General features: G+C 34.3%; 1 protein-coding gene across 8 annotated transcripts in view; it reads left to right on the forward strand.

Annotated features, from left to right (window-relative positions):
* Nucleotides 1-21,006, forward strand: part of RNF19A (ring finger protein 19A, RBR E3 ubiquitin protein ligase) — a 52,619-nt gene that overhangs the window by 26,191 nt on the left and 5,422 nt on the right. For 6 of the 8 annotated variants that reach the window (XM_043879279.1, XM_043879280.1, XM_043879284.1 and 3 more), the window contains exons 2-7: nucleotides 863-1,628; nucleotides 12,007-12,215; nucleotides 13,887-14,031; nucleotides 14,825-14,987; nucleotides 17,963-18,077; nucleotides 18,581-18,742. In XM_043879279.1, the coding sequence (XP_043735214.1) occupies nucleotides 955-1,628; nucleotides 12,007-12,215; nucleotides 13,887-14,031; nucleotides 14,825-14,987; nucleotides 17,963-18,077; nucleotides 18,581-18,742 (1,468 nt within the window). In that variant the 5' untranslated portion in view covers nucleotides 863-954. Of the gene's footprint in view, nucleotides 1-857; nucleotides 1,629-11,556; nucleotides 11,575-12,006; nucleotides 12,216-13,886; nucleotides 14,032-14,824; nucleotides 14,988-17,962; nucleotides 18,078-18,580; nucleotides 18,743-21,006 lie in introns of those variants that run through there. The other 2 variants (XM_043879285.1, XM_043879286.1) reach the window with 2 other exon arrangements.

Raw genomic sequence — 21,006 nt, forward strand, 5'->3', positions numbered from 1 at the left:
ATGGGCATCTAGGTTGCTTCCATGTCCTGGCTATTATAAACAGTGCTGCGATGAACATTGGGGTACATGTGTCTCTTTCAGATCTGGTTTCCTCGGTGTGTATGCCCAGGAGTGGGATTGCTGGGTCATATGGCAGTTCTATTTCCAGTTTTTTAAGGAATCTCCACACTGTTCTCCATAGTGGCTGTACTAGTTGGCATTCCCACCAACAGTGTAAGAGGGTTCCCTTTTCTCCGCATCCTCTCCAGCATTTATTGCTTGTAGACTTTTGGATAGCAGCCATTCTGACTGGTGTGTAATGGTACCTCATTGAGGTTTTGATTTGCATTTCTCTGATAATGAGTGATGTTGAGCATCTTTTCCTGTGTTTGTTAGCCATCTGTATGTCTTCTTTGGAGAAATGTCTGTTTAGATCTTTGGCCCAAATCTAGATTCTTAGGATTAAATAATATCTTTGTTATATCAGCATTGGTTTTAAATCTCTTGTAGACTGTTCACTGCTAACGTGCTATGTGCTAAGTCTGACTCTTTGCGACCCTATAGACTGTAGCCTACCCGGCTCTGTCCATGGGATTCTCTAGGCAAAAATACTGGTGTGGGTTGCCATGCCCTCCTCCAGGGGATCTTCTCCACCCAGGGATTGAACTCGCGTATCATTATATCTCCTGCATTAGCAGGCAGGTTCTTTACCACTCGCTCTACCATAAACTGGCCTTATTTTAAGAAATCAAAACCAAAAACCAGTGATTAAAGTACATACTTGTTTGATATTTCATAGAGAGTTTGCAGGTTTGTTAAAAAGACATGCACATGGTGAATACAATTAAATAATCTTGGTGTTTTGTTTTCTTCTGTTTTTCAGAACATTTGTGATAAGTCTTCTATAGATTGGACTCTTTCAAGAATTCTCTGAAGGAACCAAGTAGGATTTTCTAACATCATGACTTAATCTGAATGCAAGAACAAGAAATAGATTTTATCTTTAAATATAATGAAGGGCTGTGTGTAAACACAGACCCTGACTCAGTTCTAATGAGCATTTTAGACATGAGTTTACATCGGCAGATGGGTTCAGATCGAGATCTTCAGTCTTCTGCTTCATCTGTGAGCTTGCCTTCAGTCAAAAAGGCTCCCAAAAAAAGAAGAATTTCAATAGGCTCTCTGTTTCGGAGGAAAAAGGATAACAAACGTAAATCAAGGGAGCTGAATGGCGGGGTGGATGGAATTGCAAGTATTGAGAGTATACATTCTGAAATGTGTACTGATAAGAACTCCATTTTCTCTACAAATACCTCCTCTGACAATGGGCTAACTTCCATCAGCAAACAAGTTGGAGACTTTATAGAGTGCCCCTTGTGCCTTTTGCGGCATTCTAAAGACAGATTTCCTGAAATAATGACTTGTCATCATAGATCTTGTGTGGATTGCTTACGACAGTATCTGAGGATAGAAATTTCTGAAAGTAGAGTTAATATCAGTTGCCCAGAATGTACTGAACGGTTTAATCCCCACGATATCCGCTTGATATTAAGTGATGATGTCTTGATGGAAAAATATGAAGAATTTATGCTTAGACGGTGGCTCGTTGCAGATCCTGATTGTAGGTGGTGTCCAGCTCCAGACTGTGGGTAAGAAGGTTTTGTTTGATTTTTCTTGAGTTAATTTTTTTCTCTATGGATAAAATATAAACTTTCTGTTACTTAAAAGAAAACTCTTAACATGCCAAGTAGTTAATTCACTCAGTAGGTGAAAATACATTGAGTATGTACTGTGTGTCAGGTACAGTGTTAGATGTTCATTTTTATATTGTCTTTCCATCGTATATTCACATAGGCTATTTTCAGAAGAAAAGGATAAGATGGTAGAGGACAGGATCTAGTCATATTGATTTTCCCCATCCACTTGGAGAATTTTTATTTTGGTATAATAGATAAAATGGTCAGACATTTTGTTAGTTTGCTTTTGGTGGGGGAGTTATTGTATTGACTTAAATGACCCTTTCAAAAGGCCTCTTAATGTGTGCCACAGTATGATGTGTTTCTGTAGGAATGTGTAAGTACTTACTAGTCTCGAGATCTGGAGGTTATGTAATACTTCATTTGCCTCAAGTTTGTGAACTACAAATATTTTCCCAGTATTTAAAATAAAATAATTTTGCTTGTATCCTTGGTTATTATGTTAACAGCAGTCCCTGTTAATAACATTTACCATGTATGGTTGTCAGGACTAGGAAGAAGTAGTCATAGGCTTTTCAAGAATAAGGAAAGCCATGAAGACTAGGTGAGATTTAGCATTCCATTAGTAAGCCAGAGATTATAAATAGGAGTTTGGGAAAACCCAGAACTTCCAAGATTATCTGGATATCATCAGAGACAAGGCTGGAATGTGATTTATCAAATCACTTTATCAAATGACAATTTTAGGACTCTCGACTAGTCAAATTCATTATTAAAAGCTTACGGAACAGCAAATTTCATGTTGCATCTAGTCTGTGAATTCTGTAGTTTTAAATAAGAAAATAATAATATGTTTATAGCCTGTGCAAATTCCAACCAGTTTTCCCAGGTCTCACTAGCACTCACTTGACTATCCACCAAGGATTTCTGTGTAACATAAAGCATTAAAAATATTATCTAATTATTTAACATTTTATGAATCTGTTAGTTGTGTGAAAGACTCAGAGGTACTATTCAGTATCAGATCTGTATTATGATCTCCTGTACTGCAGGATGCTCATACTGTAACATAAATCACAAAATCATATATTAAAGATATTATCTAAACTGGCCAAGGTTGCTATGCTTCCAGGTCTATGGTAAAAGCAAACTCTGAGACCTCTGAAGGGTTAAATTCTCAAGAAAAAGATGGGAAGAAAATAGAGATAATGAACAGTGCATGTAAAGAATTTGAACCAGCAGAGAACAGTTTAGGTGTGGTTATATCACTCTTGATCCTATGGACCCCTGCAGAATAGTTTTCACTATGCAGGTGTGCACATTCAGTAGAGTAGATTTCAAGTCAATTGCAAATTTTAGGTTAAAAAACAGGCTTATGCAAGTCATTATAGCAAATATCCCTATAGCAAGAGTTCAAATAGGGAGAAGTATATTGCATTTCTCTGGAGAAAAGTATGATTTTCTAACTGTCTCTCATGGAACCCCAGAATAAGTTGTGCTTCACAAGTTCCTTTAAGCATTTAATACTTTAAAAGAAAATGATGTAACAAATTAAAAAGATGCTTATCTGTAGCAACCTGTGACCAGGAGAGATTCAAAGAATAAATCCAAGAGCATAAGCTTTCTGGTCACCAAATAGGTGTGTTCTCTTGTGCTGGGTTGATGGATCATGTCATCATAGAAGATAATGTCAACACTACCAGCCTGAAAGAACACAGTAAGTAGGGCTGACATAGATTTTTGCTTGTGTAAGAACTTGATTTGGGGAGAAGCATGCCAAACCAACTGGGAAAGGATTGATATTCACTATATAGAATTGTGAAAATTAGCTATTTGAGGGGAAAAAAATTAGATTGTCACAACATATAATAAATCAAAACAAAGTCAAAACAGATTATAGAGGTAAGTTATATAAATAAAAGGAAGAAACTTAAACTATAGGAAAATATGGATGATTGGTTAGCTCACCTACTATTATATTAATAAAGTTGAACACACATTTACCCTATAACTTAGAAGATCCATTCCTAGTTAAAGACCATAGGGAAACTCTTTAACTTCTGGGCCAGGAGACATCTATTTAGGAGACATCTTTAAGAATGTTCTTAATAGCAAAGAAACAAACAAAAAATACTGATTAACAATAAAATGGATAAAGTAACATTTAGTTTCATGGTTACCTCTTGTGAAGAAAAAGAAGGGATATGAACTTCAAGGGATAATCAAGGAACTTCTCAAGCCACAGCTAAGTAAGGTAACTATAGATTCTGGTTTGCCCAAGGTAGTTCCAGTTCATGATTATGGTACTGATGTACATTTTAATAGCATTACCTTTCTTTTTCAGGTGTTCCAGTTAGGTTGCAAATTAAATGATCACCCTACTGATACTGTTCTTAACTTGTGTGGTAGATGCAGGGGGTATTCATTTTATTATTCTTTATAAATCCTTTGGTAGGTATGATATTTCTCCATAAATTTAAATTTTTTTCATAATCTCATACTTTTAAGTATTTTGCACATTTTCTTCTTGTTGAGACTTCATTGGTAAAAAGTAAAATGGCTTAGTATTTTAAGTATTTTGGAGAGGAAGACATAAATGTTAACTCAAATATAAACTAACATAAAATAATAGAAACACTTATTTGATAGATTCTCTTATGAAAACCACTTGATTTGTTATATAAGTTGAATAAGAATTAGCCTGGATTAATTTGGCTATAAATTAATTTTTGGTTTTGGTGGTTGTCAGCTTACCCGCAAAAGACAAAGAAAATGCCACAGAGATTATTTTCATTTGTTTTTGATTTATGCTGATAACACTAGATTGTTGAGAGCATATTTTGTATACTTATGTTGCAGATTTTATGGTTGTGTTATGTGGAAAAGGTCACCTTGTGACAAAATGTATATGTGTGCTTTGATAACATGGAATACTGCATGAGATCATGGAGTATTAAAAGTTATAGTTGTACTTAGCATGAGTGTGGACAGACTTGGTTTTGAATATCATATCACATTGTTTTAAGGATTGAGAAGGGTTTTAATACGATTGCTAGAGTAATCCCGAGCACACAGTAAGCTTTTTATAACTCTTATTTATCATTCCTCATCTCCATTTCTGAAGTTTTATTTTTATTTTTTTTAAATCAGATAGTTATTCAACTATTTAATGTACCTTTGTGCCAGGTACTGGGCATTTTTAATAATTAACAAAAGATGAAAATCTCTTCCATCTTGGAACTTACTTAAATCTTTGGATTTGCAGAGGGAAATTTTTTTATTTAAACTACATTTATTGCTGAAATCTGGCACAAGGGATACTGATAAATATCTGGCTGTTGGCAGTTATTCATAGCAATGCTTAACCCACAGTATATGTTAGGACTACAGGCATGCTTATGCATGTAGTATTTTAATCCCTTTCATTGCATTCAATACATTATACTTAAAAGACTCTTTCATGCTAGATGTAAAATTTTGTCTTTTCTCTTGCATTTGATACTTATCAAAATGACCATTTTCTGTATCTGACACCAATTTTACTTCACCCTGTGGTTTATTTAACACACTGAGAAATAATTGTTCTTAGGTCAGAGTAAAAAGAAAACTTGATCTGGTTTCTATTTGAGATCTCTGAGGGTTTCTGACATAATATTCTCTCTACTCTTCTGAGGGCCAGAGAAGATTAAGCTTGTTTAAAGGCCAGTATGTATTTCTGAAAACCTCTGTTGAGAAAGGGTCTAGGAGGCCAAACCTCTGTGGTGATTTAATCAGGGTAGTTAGCTGGATGGCTTTTTGAACATGCCAGTCTGTACAGGTTCAGAGAAAACTCTGGCCATGGCCATGGCTGAGGAAAAGAATTGTGGTGAGGGACATGTAGGAGGGGAAGTATAAAATCTGTCTTGGATAAAAATATCTATTACCTTCTGCCTAGGAGACTTAGTTTGTACATTGTCTAGGTAAATAGCAAAAAATTGGTATTTTAATGTCTGTCATCACTTGTTTCAGCTGGCTAAGACTACCCTACTATTAGCACACAGTATCCATGTCATCTCCTGTGAGTACTTCTGACTTTACTGGGGAGCTTTGAATATGCAGGAATGTTTATTATACTAGAATATAAAAAGTGATTTAATATTTGTGAGCAGGAAGACAAATACAAAAATAAAACTATTTTTTTTCTTTATAACCACAGGTTTATCCCATGATCAATAAAGAGTTATTGAATGAACAAATCTGACTATATGCATTAATATAAATCGTATATCTTAGAAACAGTTAATAAACCATTTTAAAGTAATGTGCTCAACTGTAATCAGGTTTATGAAGCTTTGAGTGGATTTTCTGACATTTAAATGGCTTTAAATACTAACTTACTCTGGTGGAAGAAACTGTTAATAATGGATTAAAAAGAATGGCACCATAGGTTTAGGAACTAAAGAATATGTGTTTTTAGAATTTTGTGCTATCTGTATGACTCTTAATTCCCGTCCTCTTCGGGTTTTAGCCATAACTTCCCCAGTTTTCGACATGCTGGAAATGCTTTTGTAAGCTAACCTTTTAGAAATTTTATAACAGACAACAGATCCAACTTTGATTTTCTCCCAAGAAAACAAATACATGTGCCTTAGAAAACAAGAACTGAGTTGATACATAAGACACAGGAGACATAACAACTTTCTCTTACTAATTAGTCAGCTAAAGAAGTTAGCTTTAGATATGCATCCTAAATGGCTTGGTAACACTCCACCCTGAAATTAGACAGACTTCTGCAAATAGCCTGGGCAGTTCTCGACAACTGTAGACCTTCCTTGCAGCATGTACGGGAAAGCAGAACAGAAAGCATCCTATCTAGGAAAGCAGATCCTGAAAGGAGGAACCAGGAAATGAACCTCACTTTGTCTAGACTCTCTCAAATACATAAATTAAGTCACTCCTTTTCCACGGAATAATAACTTCTTGCTAGTGGAATCATGAGCCTTTTGATTTGAATGTAAAAACTGACTTTTCCCCTTAACTGGTCCAACTGATTTCAGTGTTTCTAATTATATTTTTTTGTTCTTTAAAGGTTTTGTTAATTAAGGCTTTGTGCTTTTGGGGAGTTACCTTGGACTCCTGGATAAAAATTTTTTCCCCTCATTTTTTAATTAAAACATTTATTGAGATTATTATGTCTTTCTCAGGATTACATTTCATGTTAGGTATAGTTTGTTCTTCTTTCTTGTTCCTTCATAAAGAATTTGTTCTAGGTGGAATGTACAACCTAGTTGGTATTCCTACTTCCTCGGTGCTTTTTTATGGAACTCCAGGACTGTGAAACACTCCCAGGAAATAGATGTCTTGGTCAAGTAAATTTAGAAAATAATGTTTACTATTTATGTACACAATTGGTATGTTAGTAGCATCAACACATACACACTGTCGTGTGTAAAGGGGATAGTTGGGGAGAAATTGCTGTATAATATTGGGAGCCCAGTCTGGTGCTCTGTGATGACCTAAAGGTTGGGGTGGGGGTAAGGGAGGGAGGCTTACGAAGGAGGGTGTATATGTGTAGTTATGGCTCATTCACATTGTTCTGCATGACAGAAACCAACACACGTTGTGAAAATTAAAATAACAAAAAATAAAGAAAAAATTATCTTAGCAAATCCTATAGTAAAAAAAAATAATAATTTTTCTTAGTATGTCCTAACTTTACCACAGTTCTTTCTTAATATGATCACTTTTAGTAATCCAACAAATAGAAAATATTTCTGGAAAAACTCTTCTGTTTCAGTCCCCTTCTCTCTTCCCCACTTTCTCCTGCTAAGTAGAAAGGTTTAAGCATTTCAAGTAACTGGAGACCTTTAGCTGAAAAATAGAGATGGAAAGTAAGACTTGGAGTTAAATAAGGAATCATAAAAGGAAATAGAACTATCTTCTGAACCAAGGTTTGAGTACTGTTTAAGCTAGAGAGCTTTAGTTGGTTAACTAATATTATTCAGTTATTTCTATGAACTGCTGAGCGTGTTATTTTCACAAATAATACCTAATGCACTAGAGCATTGAAAATTTTCTTTAAAGCAAATGCTTTACCATTTGCTTCCATTATAATTGAAAGTTATTTTCTAGTGGAAAAAAAGTGTGGCTCCCACACAATGAAAATCATCTTCAAGAGTCCTGTCATTCTGTTTTCAAAATATGTGAATGCTTCGTACATTTAATTCCTTGATATATTATACAATAAAATGATAAAATGTGCTTAACAGTTACTATTAGGATTGAATATGTATGAAGATGGAATACTTACATAGTAAATACTCAATAATTATTAGCATAAGAAAAAATTTCTAGACAAAATACCCTAACTTTTATGGTTATCAGAATTCAGTCATGAAAATATTTGGTTAGTATTATTAAAGGCAATCCCGTTTTTCTTTGGAATTTGTTTAGATTGAATGGGACTTAAATGTTTAGCTATGCACTTAGGAATATCTTAGCTTTTCTATTTAAGAGAATGCTGCAGAGTAGCATGAAACAATTTTGATGTACTTTAGTTCTAACATTTGAGTACGTATGATGTGTTGTAACTATTCCTTTCTTTTCCTCTCCCTCACCTCTCTCTCCTCTCTTTCTTACCCTCCCTCCCTCCACACACTCGTTGTTTTTTATAAATAGCATAACTCTGTCTTGTTATTATGTCCTAATTTTTGAAATACATAAAAACCTGCATTTTCAGAGAAGTCAAATGGCCAGATGTTTAATCAATGTTCATCTCAGTCAAAGTGTAATATCGCCAGGAATGAACTTCTGGGATACAAGAATAAATATAAAATTCTAAGAAATAATTTTTTTAAATTAGTGATCAGATATTAAATGTTTGACATCATAATGCTAGGACTGATTATTATTCTAACATGTCAGCTGTTTTCTCCTGATAATAACTACATATTTTTTAATATTTAAATAGATATACACTATCTATGAACAGTCATTTTCAACAAACTTAGGTCTCTAGACTCAAAACTATAAGAAATTTCCATCTTAAAGGAATTTATAAAGCTGTTTGGAAATTTGATTATTGAGAAGAAACTATGTTTTTGAGTCCTCACTTTTCTTGCTATAGCATGTTTTTATGGATATTTTGCTAGATTTTGGAACTTGTGATATTTTGAAATGGCAAAATTGACATTCTGCTTTTAATTCTCATCATGATGTGAAGAATTCCCAAAAAAGGCTTTTTCTTGAAAGGCTATCTCTAGGTAGCCTACATCACTAATTAGAAATTGTCAGTTCTTAAAAGTTCTGCTTAGTGATATACTAGTATACTGAATGGCCTCTACAAAGGTTAGAATTATGATTTAGCCCAATTTCTGCTAAACTGCTTCATATATTTTATAAATATTTGTTTGCTCAGAAAGAATATTTTCTTCCTAAATTTATCTAATTAAAGCAATCTTGACATTCATATTTACTATAAATCTGTTTCCCTATTTAATAATTTGAAAGCTGTTAAGTTTGTATCTAAATTTGGCTTTCACAGTCATCACTAAATATTGTTACATTTTCTTCTTGCAGCACAGTGTACCTTTATATACTTAAGTTGTCCAGTAAAATTTCATCATTTAAAGCAATTAGATTTCTACTGTGTTATGTCTTAGAAAGGCTTTCAGCATTTATTTAAAAATGAATATTCACATATTAATGTTTAAATGATATACATTATTTATATTGATGTAGAAATGATAATGGTCATTCAGTTCAGTTGCTCAGTCGTGTCTGACTCTGCAACCCCATGGACTGCAGCACGCCAGGCTTCCCTGTCCATCATCAGTTTCTGAAGCTTGCTCAAACTGGTGTCCATCAAGTCGGTGATGCCATCCAACCTTCTCATCCTCTAAATGCAGAGGTACTAGAAATGTCACTGAAGCAGTCATTTGCTTATTTGGCCTTCTAAAAGGTCAAGGCCAAAGCTGAAGCTGTTTTTGGCTGAATACTGAGGCTAAGCCAGACTTTTGTTGTTCTTTAGTCACTAAGTTGTATCTGACTCTTTTGTGACCCTATGGCCTATAGCCCACCAGGCTCCTCTGTCCATGGAATTTCCCAGAATACTGGTGTAGGTTGACATATCCTTCTCCAGGGGAATCTTCCCAACCCAAGGATCGAACTGGTGTCTCCTGCGTTTGCAGGCGCATTCTTTGCCCCTGAGCCACCAGGAACGCCACACTTCAGTGAATCCCTATTAGATGTTCAGGAAAACATAGTTGTAGGCAGGCAATGTGTAACTTTTATACAAGTAATAAGTGGCAGAAGTGGAGTCTGGTAGTCTAAAAGCTTTGGTAAATTGTGATTGACTTAAAAAAATAGTTGGTCTTACCATTGTGCCACACACACACGGGTCTCCCCATTCTGTCCCTCCTCTTCTCTCCTTTTTTTCAAGAAAAATTAGGGTAGAGAAGAGATTTAGAAGTGAATACCATTTTCTTTTCACCAAAATTACTACTGTTATAAAGACTGCTTAAGGTTATAACTTGGGAGAAAATAAAGAGTCTTTGAAGAATTGTTTTCTATTTATTGAGACTGCAGTGAATAAGTCCTCAGGGAAATCTTAGAGCTCAGGGAAACAAAATTTTCCTAGATTACCCTGTGTTGATTTAAATTGCCTCAATTCATTCATGTTTGAACATGTTTATGATAGATGATGGTAATTAGTAAATGGCCTATCAGAAATAAATTAGAATTTAATATATAAAATATAAGTTTAAAGATGAAATTCTAAGGGGGCAAGAGGTCCAAAATTAGAGAAGCTTCCTTACACTTAATATTTTGCATAATTTAATAGATTATCTTGAAATTCAATAAAAATCTGTTACAGCTAGTATTTAAATTTTATTGCCAGTAACAAGAGAAGCCCTGAAAACTTCCCTAAATTTCTAGGCAAAAATGTTTGATATTTACAAAAGCCTTTTATGTATAGATGACTTGTTTTCTTTCAAAGAGAACCAGAAGCTCTACACTTTTTTAATTGAAAGGTCTATGTAGATAATTGATTGTACTTATGTGTAGTTGTAAGAAATAATACAGAGATATTCTGTATATCCTTCGAACAGTTTTCCTCAATGGTATAATTTTACAAAGCTATATAGCAACATCACGACCAGGATATCAATATTGATACAATCTTCTTGTTCAGGTTTCCTTAGTTTTACTTGTACTCATTTGGTGTGTGTATTTGGTTATATATTGTTTTATCACCTGTAGGTTTGTGTATCCACCACCATAGTCAAAGTATTGAACAATTCCATCACAAAAGGATCGCTCATATTAAAAGATCTTGCTTTTTAAATACATCACCTTGCTTCTGCCCACTCCTTGCCTCCACCCCATTTCTAACTTCTGGCCACCACAGATCTGTTTTCCATTTCTAAAATTTTGTCATTTCAAAATGTTATATAAATGGAATCATAAGTATATAACTTTCTGAGACTGACTTTTTTAACTCCGCATAATACCCCAGAGATTGATCCAAGTTATTAAGTGTATCAACACTTTTGTTGTTGAATACTATCCCATTATATATATGTGTCATAGATTGTTGAACCATCATCTGTTGAAGACATCTGGGCTGTTTCCAGTTTGGAGCTATGACAAAGCTGCTGTAGACATTTGTGTATAGGCTTTTGTATAAATGTAAGTTTTCATTCTCTGGAATAAATATCTAAGAGTGCCCAGAATTTATTTAAGCCAGAAATTCTTAAAGTGCCAAAAATTTTAACTCAGAGAAGAGATATTAGTCGCCAATCTGCTGTTCTCAGTCTTTTATCTGCAGCAAAAAAAAAAATACACATTTCCTGATCGAGAATTGAGAAATTAATTGGTACCAGAGACGACTACTGCCATGCATCTTAAAAACAAAAATGTGAGAATTTATGCATAAATACAAGATACTCACAAAATGTATGAATTGGCCTCATAAGTATATATATAGAAGAAAAAACCCTAATACCAGGGAAACTGGTGTATTTTTAGTCTTTTCTGTGTGCATACAATGCTAATTTAATAGAATTTTTATAAAATTAGGAATAGGCTATATAGTTTGGTGTCCTAGTTAAAAGTTGAAAATTAAACTTTAACAATGTTTTTTAGCCGTTTATATGTCTTTTGTGAACTGTTTATTTATCCCCATTTTTATATTGATAGGAAGATAGGTTTAGGTTTCATGAGCTTATGATTGTTAGCTCATGCATAAATACAAAACTTTTTCAAGAATAGCATTTAAATTAGATAATTTTTTTACTTAATATCTCTTATTTTACATCACATTTTAAATCATTTTTCTTATTCTTTACAGGTATGCTGTGATAGCATTTGGATGTGCTAGCTGTCCAAAATTAACTTGTGGGCGAGAAGGCTGTGGAACAGAGTTTTGCTACCACTGTAAGCAGATTTGGCACCCCAATCAGACCTGTGATGCTGCTCGACAGGAGAGAGCTCAGAGTTTACGTCTGAGAACTATACGTTCTTCATCCATTAGTTATAGTCAAGAGTCTGGAGCAGCAGGTATTTACATCTAACTTCTTCTAGTAAAATATTTGACACATATAGAACACCTGTTATTTTACTCAAAAATGCAATAAATATTCAGTCCCTGGTCTCCTTTTAATTGTGTTTTACGTGTTAGCATTTCTGTCCCAGAAGCACTCATTTTTTTTTGTAGAAGAAAGTGGTATTGAGTTGGAAAGATTTTATTGTCCAAAAATAGAAAGGAAAAAAAGAAGTGTCACAGATGATTTATATAACTGATAGCTGAAGATGGTCCAAAACTGTTGTTTAAAATAAAGGTGTTTTATGCAAAGCTTAGCAATTATTTTAAATACTAATATTCCTTAGAGATTATTTCTTATTGTACTAATATCACACAGTTACAGATTTTAAATAGTATTTTTTGGATCCTTTGCATTTACATGTTCTACAAAATACAATTTTTATTTCTCGATATTACCAATTCCAGGATCAGGGATTCAAAATCATACCTTGGTGGGGATTACACTAAGAAAACTTTATGTCTTTGGCTAGAAATTTAAAGTTGCCTGGAAATCTATACATGAGCAAACATACATCATAAATCTCAAAAATTAGAAAAAGTCTGACCATCGTACATTCATAGAATTTTCACTGTTTATCGGAATGTCAATCATTTTTAGAAAAATATTTACTTTTTTCATTGATTATTAAAGGAAAAAACTTGGAAAATTCAGAAGATTATTAAGAAAATAATTTATATTCCTACCGCAGCATATTAAAAGAGTCATGTACTTTATGCTACTAGAAAAAGAAGTCTTGCTCGATATTTAAAGTTGAATTTAAAATTAAACTTTAAATTCAACACTTGATATTTTATATAACGGACATGGATTTTCTTACTCGTTCACTGATTCACTTTATTTCCTTTCTTGAAGTTTTTAGGGTAGAACTCCAAAGGTATTAATAATAATTTGTAGGTATTGTTTGAGAAGCAATTCCGGGAAGAGCCAAATATACCTAAACTGTGTAGAATCAGCTAAAGCTATCCTGGCATGCCTTACTGTTTATAGCCTTTAGCTACTTATGTGTGTGCTCAGTTGCTCAGTCATGTCTGACTCTTTGCGACCGCATGGCCCGGCTCCTCTGTTCGTGGAATTTCCTAGGCAAGAAATTCCCACTGGAGTGGGTTGCCAGTTCCTTCTCCAGGGGATCTTCCCAACCGAGGGATCAAACCCACATTTCCTGTTTCTCCTGCATTGCAGGCAGATTCTTTACCACTGAGTGACTGGGGAATATCTACATTATATTTAAGTGGAGATGGTTAGAAAAGTTCTAGAACTTGAAGTGCTGCTCATTGAAGACAGCTGTGGGGGAAGGACAAAGACAAACTTTATATAGTTTCCAGTTTGCTTAGAGCTGCCTTTGGTTCTCATTTCTTTTTTTTATTATTTTGCTATTCTTCGTTCTCATTGTTCTGCTGCTGTTTGAAAAATGTTTACAATTTGAAAATTTAATGTAAAATTGTTCCTTTTCTTGAAAGGGGGAAAAAAAGTGCTTTATGTGCTGAAAATAGCAGGCTAAAGCTATCAGCTAACAAACTATACACGTTAAGATTTTTTGGCAATGCTATAGTTGATTATCTACTAGACTAGAAATTGTTATTTTTAGACAAGTTTTATGTACTAAACATGTCTGTTTTCCTGATAGCTGATGATATAAAACCGTGTCCACGATGTGCTGCTTATATAATAAAGATGAACGATGGGAGCTGCAATCACATGACGTGTGCCGTCTGTGGTTGTGAGTTTTGTTGGTTGTGTATGAAAGAGATCTCAGATTTACATTATCTAAGGTAAGCTTGTAGAAGGGACTGCTTACATCTAAATAAAATTTTATGTTGTAAGACAAAAGGACTTTTTTTTTTGAAAAAGCATTATCCTTAGTATTACTTAAAGAGATCTATTTTATTCTAGCTGCTTAAATTTAACAGGAAGCCAATTACTATGTCAGTCATTTGAGATTAATAGCTAGTCAAAAATAGGAAATGGAAATTTTTTCTTTTTTTCTTTTTTTTTGTTTGGCTTTGTGTTTTGTTTTGTAGAGCTTGTGGAATCTAGTTCCCCAACCAGGAACTGAACCTGGGTCTGTGAACTCACCAAGTCCTAACCATTGGACCTCCAGGAAATTCCTGGCTTTGTTTCTGTTAAACTAGAAAGTTAGCATTTAATATCTAATTATTCTAGATCACAAATATTTCCATTTGATTTTCTCATATATAAATTTCCTCATTTAGGTCACAGAGTGAATTTATGATATAGTCAGATAATTTTGTGTCTTAAAACAGGGATAAAATAAGCATATTTTGCATTAATATACTCTTCAAAGACAAACCTAAGGTTTTGAGGCTAACAGACAAGGAATGAGTGTTTAACCTGAATCCCAGCTATTAGTATCCTTTTGATATAATTTATGGTGGTTCTTAACCTTGATTTTTTAGCTTTTAATAAACCCAGAATTCAAAGAAAGGGGAAAAACCCCTCATTCCTAAATTTGAGAATTTTTATAGTCATTGCTGAATGTACTGTAGTAAGCTGTTACTGTGATGTTTTGCAGCAGTTACTTTACATTGTAATTTTTTCCTTTAGTCCATCAGGATGTACTTTTTGGGGGAAGAAACCCTGGAGCCGAAAGAAGAAAATATTGTGGCAGCTGGGCACACTTGTTGGTGCTCCTGTAGGAATTGCCTTAATAGCTGGCATTGCTATCCCTGCCATGATCATTGGCATTCCTGTGTATGTGGGCCGGAAGGTAAAATGCTTGACTCCTTGTTAATTTATTATCTCATTTTTAATCTTTAGATTTAAGACTGATGGTTTTGCTTTGTGTTTGTTTTGTTTTTTGTTTGTTTTGAAAGGTCACTTTTAGCATCTTAAGTATAAAATAATTACTATTTTTTCATACGATAATAATTTTCAGTGTTTGGCAAGCTTGTATGTCTGCATGAAAAGTAGACTTACTTGAAAATTATCTACCTGAATCTGAAAACTTCAGCACATTTGCATTATAAACTTTACATATAAAATATTAAAGGATACACATCTGACATTTTTCTCATGCATGTGTCCTTGTACACTCAGGTCTATGAAGTTAATAGATAAATAATTTATGCCTTCAAGGCAAAAGAATAATCAGTTCCTGAGTCGTTTCCAACTTCAAAGTTTTTTTTTTTATTGCTATTAGTAAATATGCAGTTTTGCAGATTACAATCATTTTGTGAAAGTCTGAATGCCCAGTATTTGCCACTGTCCTGAGTGATGAATTATATTTCATTAGCTAAGCAAATGATTTTTTATTGAAAGGTTAAAAGGATAATTTATGAAGTGCTTAAGAAGTCTGCTGCTCCCTAAATTAGTAGAATCTCAGAATTGAGAAGTAACTTCAGAAATTATCTAATCCCAACCCTGCACCAAGCAGAACAAAGTACAGGAATTTTTAAAAAAGGAACTAACATTTGTTGAGTTTTAACTGTGTGGTAGATGTTTTATATACTTTGACTTATTTTAACCTCAATTAATGTTAGAATATGAAGTTTTGAAAAAATTATGTAATTTATCTTAAGTTACACAGGAAGAGGCAGAGCTGATTTAAACCAAGACGCCCAGATTCTTCATGTGAGATCCCTGATACATTTGGGCACTTCAGTAGTGGGGCAACCACCGACAGCCCATTGTGCTCTCAGGGAGCTGTACTGAAAATTCTTACATTGAGTCAGAATCCATTTTCCTTTAAATTGTTTCATTTGATTCTAGTTCTGACTTTTAGAACAAAATTCAAGACAAGGCTGATCCTCTTTCATAAACAACCAAATTTTTTTTTTTGTAATGTTCAACATACTTACTTTTATAGTCAGAAATAATAGTACATGTTATTTTTTGATTTGCTTGAAACTGAAGCCAGACAGAGATGTTTATGGGCCAAATGTTTATTTCACAAGATTTTAAGTAACTAAACTTAATTGTTAAAGTCCCAAACATAGTAACAGATTTTAATTTTTCATAGAGTTGTCCAAAGCAAGGTTTTGCTAAAAACAAGACTATTCAGATACTTTGAAGTAGAAGGGGAAGAGAGACTGTTGTACTGTACATACCTACAAATAATTTATAGAGGAGAGATTATTTACCTCATTGTTCAGTCTTAGGTGCAGTAACAAGTCTCCTTTTATTCAAATGTGTCCTCAAATGGTTGCAAGTTGATGCATTAGTTTTCCATTGAAATCATGTTCTCTGTGGTGTTTAGGGATACAAACCAACGCAGGAAAACCTATTAAATTGATGAAGTACTTAAAAGTGAGCTTTTTTTTTTTTTTTACAATAGAAATAGAAAATGTGACACAAAATAGTAAAACAGAAAAAAGTGAGCCAGAAGTCAGTAGGGTGATACGATCATTGTAATTGAACATTAGTGCTTGAGGATGCAGAATTTTCTGGAAGACTCAGATACTTGCTGCCTGCTTTTGCAAGTCTGTTTCATCAGTTTTTAGCTTTGGCTTTTTTCTGCTTCGGTGCTAAGTTTTCTGGGAATGGGAGTCGCAAGGAATACTGAAGAAAAATGAAAGGTGCCATGGGAAACTTTGCCATCTCTGCCTGTACGGACTGTTCAGGAAGTGTGGAGGCCCACTCCTCGAGACATACAGTTCATTCTGGAAAACGGGATTCTGACTAGAACATAGAAATGTTCCTTGTCCATGCATACTTTGCCTGTCTCCCCACCCCAGCCTTCTCACTGTTTAAAACATCCCACAAGATTCATTGTACTTTACAGCCTTCAGAATAACCACATGATAATGATAGATTATGTTATTTTGCTTCATCTGTAATACTGTTTTTAAGTCAGGTATTTTACTTTAGAGACTGCCTGTACACTTTTGAGGCTGTTTTGAATCTGTCTTGAAACAGAGGGGAATGTACTTTATTAGTTTTAGTTAGCCCTTGGAAACCATGAGAACAGAGATACTGAGCTATTTCCTGAAGTTCATATATCTCACAATCAACTTCCATGGTGATATTAAGTTCTGTTTATTAGGAACACCTATACTCTGTAGAGATGCCAAGTAGATCGGACTGCTGTCCTCTGGCAGGATTATTTGTTCTTTTTGTCTCTCTGTACCCTTTATTTTGAGCTATAAATAAGAGTCCAGGATCCTGAGTCATTTGATAATATTTTTCTTCATAAAAAGGGATCTGAGAAAAAATTCATTCTTTTTAGTGATGTTAACTTATTAGTACTGCTTTTTAAGGTCAGGTTTTTTTCTTTTTTCCAAAAACTGTGTACACCTCTTCCAGGAACCAGTTTTTACTTAGGGATGCTTATTTAGAAGGCTGTGGAATGATACATTTGTTAGAAATCCTATTGGTCAAATATCCAGCTCCTAACTGTGTTGAAAATAATGTTCTTAATGTTATCTTTGTTCAAAACATGATTTATCCTGTTCCTGAATAAGATTATAAGGACTACTTTTATTCAAGACTGTTTAAAAATAAACACAAAGTAAAATATATTAAATCACTGTTTTATGTAAACAAATTGTTAATAAAGAGCAAATTATAAGAGTATGATTTAAGAACAATAATATATTTACCTTGAATTTGGACACTTGACTATGAAGTTATAAGGTAAATAAATCACTTTACACTTGCAGCAAATGTAGGTCTATTTCATTTAAATTAAATATGTAATATGCTTTTTCTTTAATCTATCATCCCCATTTTTATTTTTAATTCAAGATTCACAATCGATATGAAGGCAAGGATGTTTCAAAGCACAAACGGAATTTGGCCATAGCAGGGGGTGTAACATTGTCCGTAATCGTGTCTCCCGTTGTAGCTGCAGTAACTGTAGGTAAGAAATACTTAAAAATAGCTATTACCTCACATTTTGTAGAATTAAAGTTTTGTGGAAGAATTTTGAAAACCAGAGCATCTTATTGTTAAAGGTAAGAGAGTTACTTTTATTTAGAGACAGTAAACTGAGCCTATAGAAAGCCTCTCATTTAGTAATTAAATTGGTTAAAAGTAATATTAAAAAAAAAAAAAAAGTAATATAAACTTAAGAGGCTCGCCTTTGGGGGATAGTTGGTAAATTACTAATGGTTCCCCACCAAGAGAAAGTTTAGAGCCCTGGCACATGAAAGATTATATATATAACCTCATATGTGTCACCTGATAAGCTAGAAGCTTTAAATCTGCTTGCATCCTTTAATAGTTGGGTAAATCCGCTTTGGTCAGGAGTTACAGAACCCTAACACTTTTCTCCTGTACACTTTCTCTTGAAAAAACCTTCTAAAATGTGTGTTTCTGTGATTTATTTTTTGGATTGTAATGACTAATTTAATTCCTCTTTAGGTATTGGTGTTCCTATTATGTTAGCTTATGTCTATGGTGTTGTTCCAATTTCTCTCTGTCGAAGCGGAGGTTGTGGAGTCTCAGCAGGCAATGGAAAAGGAGTCAGGATTGAGTTTGATGATGAAAATGATATAAATGTTGGTGGAACAAATACAGCTGTAGGTAAGTCCTTTCAGCAAAGGAAGAAAATGTACTTACTAGTGGTAATAGTGTAAGTGGGAGGCTGTAGGTAACATGCTTTGCTCTCTTACTAGTCCTAATAGTTTTCACCCAGAAGTATATCAGAGAAGAGCTGCTGAGGACAGATGAATGGATGAAAGAGGGTGCAATGGTTCTGGGTACCTGTAACCTCCAACAGAAATCTAGTATCTTAGAAAGTCTAGACTTTTAATCTTTTAACTTTGTGTAAAGCATTACAAATCAATAATAAAAGGATAGAAGAGAACTGCAGTTTATAAAAGAAGAAATGCAGATACCCAATGAGTAGAAAATGCCTTCAACCTAATGTTATTCAAAGAATCAGGCATTATTTTTAAAAAATGGATCATATAAAGGCCATCATAGACTACCAGTAGTAGTCTTTTAAAGTACCACTTTTTAAAGTGTGCAAGTTTTTCTTAAATTCCAACAGTTCTCATTAAAGAAGTTGTTCCATGGAAGTACCGGCATACCTTGGAGGTGTTATACGTTCTCATCCAGACCACTGCAATAAAGCAAACATCACAGTAAAGCAAGACATGAATTCTGGGGTTTTCCACTGCATATAGAAGTTACATTTATACTATACTATAGTCTGTTAAATGTGCAGTAGCATTATGTCTAAAAATAAGTGTATATATCTTAATTTAAATATAATTTATTGCTAAAAAAAATTTTAATCATCATGTGAGCCCTCAGCAATTTTGCCTGTGGAGGGTCCTGCTTTGATGTTGATAGTTGCTGACTAATCAGGGTGGTGGTTGCTGAAGTTTGGGGTAGTTGAGGCAATTTCTTAAAATAAGACAACAGTAAACTCTGTAGCAATTGACTCTTCTTCCCTTCCCAAATGATTTCCCATGCAGTACAGTCTGACAGCATTTTACCCCCGGTAAAACTTCTTTCAGAATTGGAGTCAGTCGTCTGAAATCCTGCCACTGCTTCATCAGCTAAGTTTATGTAATATTCTACATCCATTGCTTTCTACACCACTTTCTTTGCTTATCCATAGGAAGCAACTACTTATTTGTGAAAGTTTTATCATGAGATTTGCAGCAATTCAGTCATCTTCAGGCCCCACTTCTAGTTCTCCTGCAATTTCCACCACATCTGCAATTACTTTCTCCACTGAAGTCTAACCCCTCAGAGTCATCCATGAGGGTTGGAATCAACTTTTTGTTATTTCTTTACAACTCCACTTAATGTTGATATTTTGACCACTTGCCATGAATTGTGAAAGTTCTTAATGGCATCTAGAATAGTGAATCCCTTCCAGAAGGTTTTCAGTTTACTTTGTTCAGATTCATCAGAGGAATCGTTGTTTCTGATGAATGGCATGTTTAGCCTTAGAGAATGTATTTCTTAAATCATAGTGTTAAAAGTTGAAATGAACCCTTGATGCATGAGCTGCAGAATGGATGTTGAGTTGGCAGGCATGAAAACATTGATCTTGTCATACATCTCCGTCAGAGCTTTGGGTCACCAGATGCATTGCCAGTGAACTAGTAATATTTTGAAAACAATCCTTTTTTTTCTGAGCAGTAGGACTCAATAGTGGGCTTAAAATATTTAGTAACTTATGTTGTAAATAGATGTGCTGTCATTCAGGCTTTGTTGTTCCATTTATAAAGCACAAGCAGAGTAGATTTAGCCTAATTCCTAAGGGTCCTAGGATTTTTGGAATGGTAGATGAGCAATGACTAGTTTCAGCTTCAAGTCACCAGCTGCATTAGCCCCTAATAAGAGAGTCAGCCTGTCCTGTGAAGCGTTGAAGCCAGGCATTGACTTCTTTCTAGCTATAAGAGTCCTAGATTGCATCTTCTTGCAATAGGAGGTGTTTCCTCTATATTAAAAATCTATTATTTAGTATAGCCATCCTCCTTAAGTATCTTAGCTAAATCTTCTGGATAACTTGTTGCAGCTTCTACATCAGAACTTTCTGCTTCACCTTGCACTTTTATGTTACAGAGACAGCTTCTTTCCTTAAACCTCATGAACCAACACTGCTAGCTTCAAACTGTTCTTCTGCAGCTTCCTCACCTCTCTGTCTTTGTAGAATTAAAGGCAGGACCTTGTTGTGGATTAGGCTTTGGCTATTTTTTCTCATAGCATTTATCACCATATAATTATATTTATCGCTCTCCCCGATTGGAGCATAAGCCTTTTGAGGGCAAGATGTTTGTCTCTTTGAGTCACTGTGTCCCAGCACTTAGAGTTGTGTTATATAATAG

Source organism: Cervus elaphus, chromosome 21 (genome assembly GCF_910594005.1).
Source record: "Cervus elaphus chromosome 21, mCerEla1.1, whole genome shotgun sequence".
In the NCBI taxonomy this organism is placed as follows: Eukaryota; Metazoa; Chordata; class Mammalia; order Artiodactyla; family Cervidae; genus Cervus; species Cervus elaphus.